At 32.7% G+C, this 11,476-nt stretch overlaps 1 protein-coding gene across 1 annotated transcript; it reads right to left on the bottom strand.

Moving 5' to 3' along the window:
• LOC104749974 (abscisic acid 8'-hydroxylase 2) lies at positions 6,454-10,763 on the bottom strand. Its single transcript, XM_010471691.2, has 8 exons — positions 10,439-10,763; positions 9,852-10,173; positions 9,322-9,474; positions 8,666-8,914; positions 8,235-8,324; positions 7,953-8,138; positions 7,578-7,696; positions 6,454-6,748 (listed from the first exon to the last, which is right to left on the bottom strand). The coding sequence occupies exons 1-8, from the start codon at positions 10,678-10,680 to the stop codon at positions 6,658-6,660; spliced, it is 1,452 nt and encodes a 483-aa protein (XP_010469993.1). The 5' UTR covers positions 10,681-10,763; the 3' UTR covers positions 6,454-6,657.

Raw genomic sequence — 11,476 nt, 5'->3', positions numbered from 1 at the left:
ATAGTAGCCTGATTCCTTCATTTCACAAGCTCGTACCCTCCAGTCACACCTATCCCCATAACAACTAACTACAAATGACTCTTTCTTGGTCGTCGTCTGCGTAAAGTGAAACATGTTCTTGATGGCGTATATAGCTAAAGCTATCTGGCAATCCTCTTTGTTTGCAAACACCTTACCCTTATAGATACCTTTCCCATCATCCTCAAAATCCAGATCCAGTATTTCTTCCCTAACATACTCTGTGTCGTCAAACAAAGGAGGAATATCAAACTCCTCATCATCTATATCTTCTAGCTTGCGACCGTCCACTGCAGGACCAGGGACCTGTCCACGATTGTTTGACCACGTGGTTATATCAACATGGTCACCATCAACATTTCCGACCTGTTCCAACCCACCACTTGTCCTCACTTTACTCTCCTCTTTTAAAGGAACAGCTCTCTTAACTAGCACAGTGTGATCAAAACAGGAGTTTGTGTTACACATAACCTCCACCACGTTCACCCGACCAAACTGGTCACCAATGAAGTTCCCCAAAATTCTTTATCATAGCTTCTTGGGGTCACAACTACATCTGTTACTACATAATCTTCTTCCTCCTCTACATCTTCAAAACTATCTTCCATTCCGACACATTCTTGCACACAACCTAATTATGTACTTGTCAAGCCACAGCCAATTCCAACTTGTTCACCATTAGTGCCCTTCATCTTCCCCTCAATTTCTGCCAACTCAGCCATGTATTCTTCATCCTCCTAGGTTGTCTCAAAAACCAATGTCTTCGAACCGGCTGTTGATGCTTCTCCTAAAAACCCTTCTTCACTACCGCTATTACTAAGTGCACCAGAAGACCTCGAACTACGTTTTTTGCGACTTTCCTCTCTCCAATAGGAATCCTCAGCATTGTCGTTCATTCCTCTCTTCTTAACCTCCTCAAATGTTACAAACAAATTCAACCCACGGTTCTGCCTAAGCATCTCAATATAATACTCAAGACCTAAATTCGTTGTCACAACCGGAGGCGTCCTCAACCCCGTCGTCAATGCCACATACGTTGGGATGCGATAACTCAGATTTGCCTTCTTCTCCACCAAACCGAATTCCCCAACAACCGAAACTTCTAACTCTCCTAACGTAGTGGTGGCAGACAATGGAACAACACGCGACAAAAGTTTATTGTCAACTGTGAATACCCAAACACCGTCCTCAGAACACCTCCAGAAACCGGATATTACCACACAGCAACGAAGATCTTCACCCTGCATTAAAAATCATAGCTTAATTTCACAGCCATCCACGAACGACATTCAAAGTTGAATTTATACGAACCTATCCCCAAAACCTTATAAACCCTACCTCCGCAACTATGTCTCGTTCACGGGGACAAAAACCCTACCTTCAACTAATGTTTCTTATCCACAAACAATCTTCCATCTTCCAATCTAATAAGCAGCAAACAATCCAATGGTGAAGAATAAAGCAACATAAAGTAAGGTAAGGTTTTACTTACCACTTATCTTCTATTTTTATGAGAACAAAAATGTAAAAGGGACATGGACACGTAAACATTAAACTTGACAAAGTATAAAGAGTTTTCAAAGTGGGTCTTCTTGAAAGAATTCAACACCAAGTGGCACTATTTTCCCTAAAAAAAAGTTTGGGTTTTTAATCTTTTTATTTTTTTAATATCCGAAGCTTTTCGAGAGAAGCGAAACATAACAACAAAGACAAAAAGACTCTGTCCTTGTTACTGTTTCTGTGGATTCTCTTGAACCGGTTTTGTTCTAACAGAAATTGTGCTAAACCGTTTTTTTTAATTTTCGGATCTCAAAACCGATTTCTCGGAAAGTTTAGAGCTTAATTTTTTTACAAATATTGGGCCTTGGAGAGAACATATGGGCTAGCTTTTGTCATATAATAAAAAAAACAGGTTATAAATTGATTATGACTGTGAAGAGATGTAAACTTGAACAACACGTTTCCTAATCAAATCACTTATGTATGTGATGTATGTCAATGTCATGGAAGCAAAATAGTGATTTTTTCTATAATTGTTTTTATTTCTTCACTTTTGGGTTCATCATATAAATTTATTTTAATTTCAATGATTAAAAATAGAAATTATAATATTTGATATTTTTCACAAATATTTAACATTAATCAATGTTGGTACCATTGTTCACTTCGGGATTTGGGTCGTGGCCCACATCCGACAAAAAACATGGGCCGAAGCCGCAACCAAGACCGGCTCATTAAGCATCACCAAGAGAGGTGAAGTGAGGAGAATGGCGAAACAAGTCACCCTGGAGCTCCGGAAGCGGTGAAAGATTCCTCTAATCAATTGTATTAAATAACACAAGATGTGCAAGATTAAGATAGACAGCATTAATTGTAATTGAGTGGTATAAGTACGAGAGGGGAAGTGATTGTAATCAGAGGTGGAAAAACTTTCATTTGGCAATAATATTCTACTTCTATTTAGCAATAGCTATTTACCTTGTCATTCAGTTCGGAACTAGAATGGTGGTAAGCACCCCCACTCGGAAAACACTTCGGAGATAGAAGTTCAACCTCAGTTTTCACAATCAACTAAATAGATTTTTCAATTTAAAAGTTCTTAAATTTACGACAAAAAGTTTTGGAAATAAAATTAAAATTTTGTTTAACTTTCTCTTTTACCATTTAATCGCATAATTTTAGTTATTATAATTAATCGAATAATTATAGACTGAAATATTAAAATTTTGTTCAACTTTCTCTTTCACCATTTTATATAAACTTTTCTCTTTCACCAATTCTTTCTCATGACCTAAATTATCTCTTCTTAAAACAAGATTCACTCGGGCACTTCCGAGGTCATCTCCTTTGTTAACACTTTCACCAAAATGATATATTTTACATTATTAAGAAATTAAAGCATTTGTAGACTTTTAATACATAAGCATTATATATATTAGGTTTTCAAATATGCTAATTCACATAAACAAGATACATACTGGTAAAGTCTATCGATACTTGTGAAAGAAACTAGGGGTGGGCAAAAAAACCAAAATCCGAAAAACCGAACCGAACCAAACCAAAATAAATGGTTTGGTTTGGTTATGATTAAATCTAAAAATCCGTTTGGTTTTTATTTTATATTAACCAATTGGTTTAGGTATGGTCTGTTTAAAAACCGTAAAACCGAACGGTTTTTCTGGTTTTTTATAAAAAAATTTAGAATAATTAGATATAACTACTAATTAGTTTCTCAAGCTTATAAATTTATATTGTATAATAATATCAATAATTTTTTTCTTTATTGGGCTTTAATTATTGATCTCCTACTAATCTGTCGAATTACAAAACCTTAACCTAAGTCTCTATTCCCTAACCTATATATATTCATAATTACTTTTATGCTTATTTTTAGTTATGTATCAACTATTTATTTTTTTAAAGCATGAAATAACCGTTTAAAACCGGAACCAAACAGAAACCGAACCAAACTGTGATACATATGGTTTTAATATGGTTTCATTTTTGATGAAACCGAAAAAACCATAAACCAAAAAAACCGAACCGTAACCAAACCGAATTACATATGGTTTCTTAAACCAAAAAAAACTGTAAACCAAAAAAAACAAACCGAAACCAAACCGAAAAACCGAACGCTTACCCCTAAAAAAACTTAGATCAGTTAGACTTAGACATTAGATTGACATAAATGTAGGGAAAAAAATCAAAACGATACACTTTGAATTAAGAAAAGGGAAAATATATATATTTTTCATTCTCAAATTAAATTAAGTACATCAATTGTAATAATCTTAACAGGATAAATAAATAATAATTAAAAAATAAAAGAGGACTCATTTTATTATTCATTTGATGAAAAATGAAGTAGTCAGCTACTAATCTTAAAACAAAAAGATTATACCAAAAAAAAATCTTTTAAAAAAATCAGAAATACAGAAAAAAAAAAACTATGATTTTTTTTGTTTATATCAATTTAGTAAAGAAAAAGGAAAATCAAATAAGATTACAAATAGATTAGCAGGGATTTCACATATATGATGTTAGTTTTAAACGATTTTCTAGTTTAGTATTGAAGTTTTATATTTTTTTTACATCTATTTAGTATTAAATTATATGAATTACATTTTTCGTGTTTCTAAAAATTTAACCCTTGGTACATATTAGATTTTATAAATTTAGTATTCCAATTCCTCATCTAGAGGTGTCAAAAGAGATTAACATTTACATTCAACTCATCCCCATCATTTCCACTTGGATTAATGTCAATCTTAAAGGATCAATTGATATGAATTAGTTTTAGCAATAGTTAGTACTAATGTATAGTTACAAAATTCTTAAGCAAGAATTTTAGAAGTACTCTTTTTCCAATATTACTATTCAAAAATGTCGACTCTCTAATATTTTATTAAAAATGCTACTAAAAATATAATATTTATCCAAATATGTGTATATCTTAAAAAACACAACCTATCTTTATATGTGCTTATTTTTATCTATAATTTATAAATACCTTTTAACAATCTTTTAAAAATATTTTTAAAAACATTTTAAAACTTATTAAACTTTATAAATATTTGGATTGAGTATCTGAATAGTAGTTACTATTCAAAAGTATTTTATAAAACTATAAATTTTCAGATTTCATAATGAATATTTTCAAAATAGATAAATAGAATTGATATTTTAGAAAAGGAATGCACCAAAATATATATTTCTTAAAAATTCTCAATTATTAAAGGAAAGAAGCAAATGCTATTTGTAATTTTCAACATAAATTTACGAATATTTTTGTTCAAAGGAATATACATTCTCCAACATACCGCTTAATCTTATGATGTATATTATTGCTACTATACTATCAGTTGTGCCAATCAAACTCTATATAACCCTCGTCAACAAAATGTCGTGCATTGTTTTTAAAGAATTGTGGCTACATTTTGGGATCATACGTTTTGACACAAATAACAACTGAAGATATATATGATAGAATTAGAAACATATATACATAACTTGTCTCTGATAAACAATATATAGGAACTTGGGATCAAGCAAAAACTTCATATGGTAATCATGGTACCGTACATCATCGTCTTATAGTAATGTATTTTTTGGCAATGAACTATGGCTACCTATTTTACAAATTTTCGTAAGAAATTAATATATAATGTGTATGTTTTGAAAGACTCGTCATTTACGTCGACTTGAATGAAAAAAAAAGTTTCGGTAGCTTCACGTATCTAATCCAAAAAATATATCGATCGTGTTAATCCCCATTCTCCCCTCTTTTCTCTGTACACGTTTTAGTCGTCTCATATCAAATCCTCTCTCTAAAATAAAAACAAAAAAGATTGAGAGAGACACTTCAAAGAACAAATCATGTGAAAACTTTGAGGTAGGGCTTAATCAAAGAGGTCCAAGAGGGGGGACAAATTGGATAAGAAAGGGTTGGAGCATGTTAAATCTCTGTCCACCAAACCCTCGGGATGATTTAGAGACTCTCAAGTGGACCAATGTAAAGCCATTTTACTCTCTAACGAATCTCTGATTCTCTCTGACTTTAGACAGAGACAAACGGGGACAATGAATTAGATTCATTTCAATCTTATTCGTTTATGGAAGTCAAGAGTTCCACGTAAGGCTTTCTTACAAGATGTGTTAGGTGGAGTCGTTGCATGCACGTATCCGACTGTGAACTCGTGGCTACCCATGTTATCACGAGAATTCAACTAAATTATGTGTTGTCTCCCTTGCATGGCTCAAGGATTTATGTATACTTCCGTGTTTGTGACATGATAATGATAAACTGTTTTATAATTATATTTATAAGGTTTAAACACAGTTAGTTATTACTAATAACTATGTATGTATATGTCATTAATAATACAACGAATTAAACTTTACAACTATATAAATAGAATACGTATGCTTCCGTACAAAACAATTACGTCTACGGTCTACCTCAGCTTTAGATGTCTGAACGGAATCTTAAACAAAGATCCGATAAAGGAAACAAACGAATATTTTTATTGGTTGAAAACTCGAAATTAATAGATCAAATATTCTAATAAAAAAATAGATTAAATATTTAATTAGGATCTGGAAAGTCTTATAAATAAATCGAAGGTTACGAAGATTCAAACAAAAAAAAAATATTAAAGTCCTTGAATGCACCAAAACAAAAATTCAGATGCAAACATATATCAATTTTAAACTCAGAATATATGTGTGTGTAATTTCCTCTTAACACAATTTCTCAAAAAAATTTGTTTGGCTCGGATACAAACACAAACACAAATATTTCAACGCAACTGTCACAACATGATAGCAATAAGCTAGTTGGATGAGAGCAATAATAAGCTAGTTGGATGAGAGCAATAATAAGCAAGTTGGAGAATGTATAATAGAATTCAAATATATCTAAACTGGTCCAACGACTCCAACCAATGAAAATAAAATTCATTTAATTGCAACTTTACATAAATAATAGTAATATATATACAATAGAAAACGGGCCAAAATTGGAGGCCTATTTTTAAAGCTGAAAAATAAAATAAAAACTATACTTGTAGAGAAACGAAAGCATAAATTATTTGATTAAAAAATAATTAAAAAAGAAAAAGTTCCAAATTTGCCTTACGCTTAAATTGGAGTTACTTTTATTGGTAAACCCTTCTTTGGCACGGGGAAAGGACCATACTGTATTCCTTCTTCGCCTCCTTCAACTTCCCACCTGCAAATTAAAATCCAAACATCATTTATTAGATTATACAATCATCAATAATTTGATGACTGATAGTAATTATACTAAGTTATACAAACAATCTCAGATTAAACGAGATTCACATCTTTCGTGTTGGACCATATATGGGCAAGGTACTAATTTGACAGGTCGCCGATTCACATGTTTTGTCAATTCTTTTGGGGTACTACAAATCCATGTTATCAACATATATATACAGTATATGAATATATCTACTTACTAACACAAACACAAACACACATACACACAAATACAAATATATACTCAGTAAGGTCTCAAAAATAAATAAAAAGATCAAAGATTGATTTATATATTAGATCTCTTATACAGCTGGCGATCTCTTTCCAATTCTTTATCATCACAAGTTTTTTTTCACGTCATGGGTCCAATGACTCTTTATTAACACACTAGTTCAATCAAACCATCTTCAATATAACACGTAATTAAGGTACAAAAAAACAAAACAATTTTAATGCATATATGATAATATGACATCATAAAGTGATGACGTCGTACAATATATAGTTTTGGAGTCGAATGTAGATTATGCAATTTACGTTTGCAAGCAATATTTTACGTTTGATACATTTACGTAGATAATATCTACATTATCTATATTTTTCAGAAAATTTGAAGTTTTGTAATTGTTAAACTCATAAAAATAGAGTGAAAATTCAAAATTTTATAAAATCTAACTTGGTGAAGAATTTTGGCATATATAGAACTGAGACACAAAATTAGAATTCTTCATTAAAAAATTCGAAAATCTTATATACGAAAAGAAAATAAATTACAATACCTGAAGGAAGTAGTGAGGTGGTGAAGGAGGATAAGCATCTCAAGTTTAGCCAACTCACTTCCTGGACATGAGTGCACTCCATTCCCAAATGGCATATAGGTGTAAGGTTTTGGTGACACCTGTCAACATTACAAGATGTGAGGCGTCATCTACATGCAATGCAAGTCCGTCTAAGTCCCCACAAAGTCCCCACAAAGATCGTTCGATGTTTTACTCTTCATCCATCTTTCTATCTTTCGCCAACAATGATTTATCGTAGGTAAATATACCATAGGACTAGTAGTCCAAAGTCATTGTTCCATGTCTCAGTCACCTTATCTACCCCATGCATATATCTACGTAGTCGATAATCGTATCTCATTATGTATATATTACCTCGAATCTGGAAGGATCGAATATATCGGGATCGGGGAAATATTCCGGAGAGTGATGGATTCGCCGGAAAAGAGGAAGAACCTTCCAACCCTTTGGGATCAAGTAGCCTTCAAATTCGACGTCTTGTACTGCTTCTCTAAATGTAAAGGACAATACACTTGCTGCTCTTTGTGTCTCTTGTATCACCTACCAAAAGTACGTATAATAATAACACCATTAATTGAATGTAACGTTATTATGACATCATCACTGCAAATGATAGAATACCGAAATGGTATATACCCTTGAAGTCAGTGGCATTTTTCTTGTATCTTCCCATGAGATTCTTCGGTTTTCTTCTCTTATTTTTCGTCGGATGCCGAGTTGCTCCCTCTGTTAAATTGTAAATAAAGATAAGAAAAGTCAAATGGATTCTTGGTTACAAAAACATTTTTATATTATATCGGAAAGGGTGGAATAACAAAACCATGATATATACATCTCTTTGAAAATATATTAAACTGATATAATCTAGTTGTAAAAAGGATATCTATGATTTATATATATTCTAATGGAGCCAAGAGATAGATATATATAACTATTTTCTCAAATTTTTTTTTGTTGCGATAGTTTCCATAGATGAGAACACACTAATTTCTAGATGATACTTCGCAATACGAACATGCAAAAGATAAACTTGAAAAGGTAAAAAGGAAAAATGAAAGTTTGCTTACGGTGACTTCTTGAAGGAGATTGGGATGGTCGTGTAAGTACTTGAGAAGCCAAGTTAAGACAGAAGCGGTGGTATCGGTGGCGGCGAAGATTACCCCAATGATGTTGTCGGCGATCTGTGAATCACTCAACCCGTTACGTTTCTGATCATTTGCTCCCAGAAGTACTCCCAATAGTCCTCCTCCTTCTCTCCCACTCTCCCTTCTCTTCTTTATCATTCTCCTTAATTCTTCACTTAATTCCCTTCGTGCCTTAATTTTCCAATTACCAAAAAATAAAACATTTATTTATGAGCTTAACCCTAATTTACGCACCATTTATTCTATTTTAAAACACTCAATAAAATAGAATAAAACGAATGGAAGTATTTCCATCACATCAACAAACATCTATGTATTGCAGATGACTTTGTCTTTATGTTTTTGTGAAAAGAATCTACAACCTATGTCAAATAATATCGCACACGTGTGGTCCCCCAAGACCTAAACTGTACAATCTTGTTTTTCAATTCTTTTGTGGTATTTTACGAATGTAGATGGAATTGTCACGTTCAACGTACACATTACTTGAGAGAATTTAAAGAGATCATCTCTATCTACACCGATCATGAGCTTCAAATATACCACTCATACATATATAGTTCATAAGTTAAATATACCTTCATGGATTTGTGAAAAAGTGTGCCGGGTAAGTCTAGAGGCATGGAGTTGTAACCCTTTTCTAGACGTTGATATAGAAGCTTAATTGCTTCAATTTCAGTGGTCTCCTCTTTGTCCCCAAACGCTGACATGATCGCCACATCGAATGCATACTACACCCACAGATCCAATTTTCACTTAAATCAATACTTTCATAGAGATTCGATAGAAAACAACCATAGCGGACCCTCAAACACCAAAGTGTGTGTTTTAGATTTTGTCCACATATTTAATTAATAAAACAAACAAATATCTTTACAGGACATTTTTCCAGAATGGAATATAATATTTCAAATAATTGTAGTGTACAAAACACAAATTAGTCATAAAATAAATTCAAAGTTTGTTTTCTTTCCTCAACTTATTTTTCCTTTTAAGAAAGTGAGGCCCGCAAATTTTGGAAATCTTTTTTTTTTGTCAATATTTTCTTTTGGAATGCCTCAAAGGACCATCCATGCATATAACCCAAAAATAGACCAAAGAGACATACTCGTTTCATGTAGTCGAGGGTGTTGATGGACTTTTGGGATGTCCAACAGGAGAGGGTTTGGAGGACAAGGAGCTCGATGTGAGAGACGGTTGGTCTGAGAGCAGAAGGCATGAAGGATGACTGAACGAGCCGCTTGAGGGTAGAATGGTATGGACCTTGGTGGAAAAAGAGAGCCTCTGGTCCAATCATACGCTCTTTGCTAGGAGGGTAAGTTGGCTTGAACAAGTGAGCTTTGCTCACTAACACCATTCTAGCCGCCTCTGGACTGCTTATCATCACACATGGACATCCCAATATGTGCGTCTTGAATATATCCCCGTACCTGCGGATTCCATATTTCACACTTAGACTGATTTGGAATTTGTGCAAAACATATTTTCATCAATAAAAATTATGAGTAAAATTGTAGTAAAAAGACGACTTTATAGTTGGATTTTGGTAATGTGAATCCTTCAACATTCAATTTTTTTTTTTGGTGTCAAATATATTGGTTAAATAATATAATGAACGATACACCTAAGATTAGTAAACGAGTACCTCATGCCTATTATCTATGTATGTAACTACGAAAAAGAAGAAAAGAGTACTTGTTTTGGCGAGTGGCGAAGAAGGAATTGGGATTCTCTGTGTAGAGGCGGAGTGTCTCTCCTATGTAAGGCAAACCCATAGAGCCAGGCGGTAGCCGTCGTCTTTTCTCTTTCAGGTGCAACCGCCATTGAAGCACTAACACTACTACTACTACTACACTTGTTATTGTGATTACTGCCGATTCATCACCATAAACAGAGGAGAAGAAAATAAAAGAAGATGGTGTCGATGACATTCGCATTATTAGGAAGTGATTTAGGTGAATTATTTTTCTACATGAATATGTAGTTATAGTTAGGAATTGTGTGTGTGTGTTCGTTCTTGTTAGTGACTTCTTGAAGAGTATTAAGGGGTTTATATAAGCTATAGTTGAGGTGGAAAGACACTCCATTCCTGGCCTTTCTTTCTTTTTTTCATATTTTTATATAAAATTTATATTTATGACAAATTTATTCATAATAATCCCAATTTTGCCGCCAATGAATATACCGTAATATTTGCAAAATAAAAAATAATAATACCGTAAATCTTTTTTTCTTTTCGTATTTACTTTTGTTGCAGTTCAAACATTTGCCGACGGTTCTTTGGTCCAATAAACACAAAGTTGGAAACTGCATATAGACTACAGATAGAATCGTATATATAAAAGTAAGATTTCAGTTTGTGCTTATTGGTCCACTTAGATTTTAACAAAAAAAATAGTTCTGACTGGTAACATGTGTTACTATTGACTTATGTAGAGTTATAGACTTAACTTAAATTTTATTCAAAAATGTTACCAATCACTAACAAAACTAAGGTTCTGACTGGTAAAATGTGTTACTATTGACTTATGTTGAGTTATAGACTTAACTCAAATTTTATTCAAAAATGTTACCAATCACTAACAAAACTAAATTTTTTGAAGTTGACTTTGAATAATTATGTGTTATGGTTGATGTACAAGTTTGAGGTATATCCTTTGTAAAATTGTTAACTCAAAAAATTATTCAACATCATTGAAATTTTCATGAGTTAAGATATGGTAAGTTGAGTTA

The sequence above is a fragment of the Camelina sativa genome, chromosome 16 (genome assembly GCF_000633955.1).
Source record: "Camelina sativa cultivar DH55 chromosome 16, Cs, whole genome shotgun sequence".
NCBI lineage: Eukaryota > Viridiplantae > Streptophyta > Magnoliopsida > Brassicales > Brassicaceae > Camelina > Camelina sativa.
This window is presented reverse-complemented; position numbering and strand designations above follow the sequence as displayed.

Excerpts from the sequence above, each read along its gene's own strand:
- LOC104749974 (XM_010471691.2), bottom strand. The coding sequence starts at position 10,680 with ATGCGAATGTCATCGACACCATCTTCTTTTATTTTCTTCTCCTCTGTT. Across the intron at positions 8,915-9,321 it reads TTTTTCACAAATCCATGAAG|GCACGAAGGGAATTAAGTGA; the intron begins GTATATTTAACT and ends TGGAAAATTAAG. Across the intron at positions 8,139-8,234 it reads AAATGCCACTGACTTCAAGG|GTGATACAAGAGACACAAAG; the intron begins GTATATACCATT and ends TACTTTTGGTAG.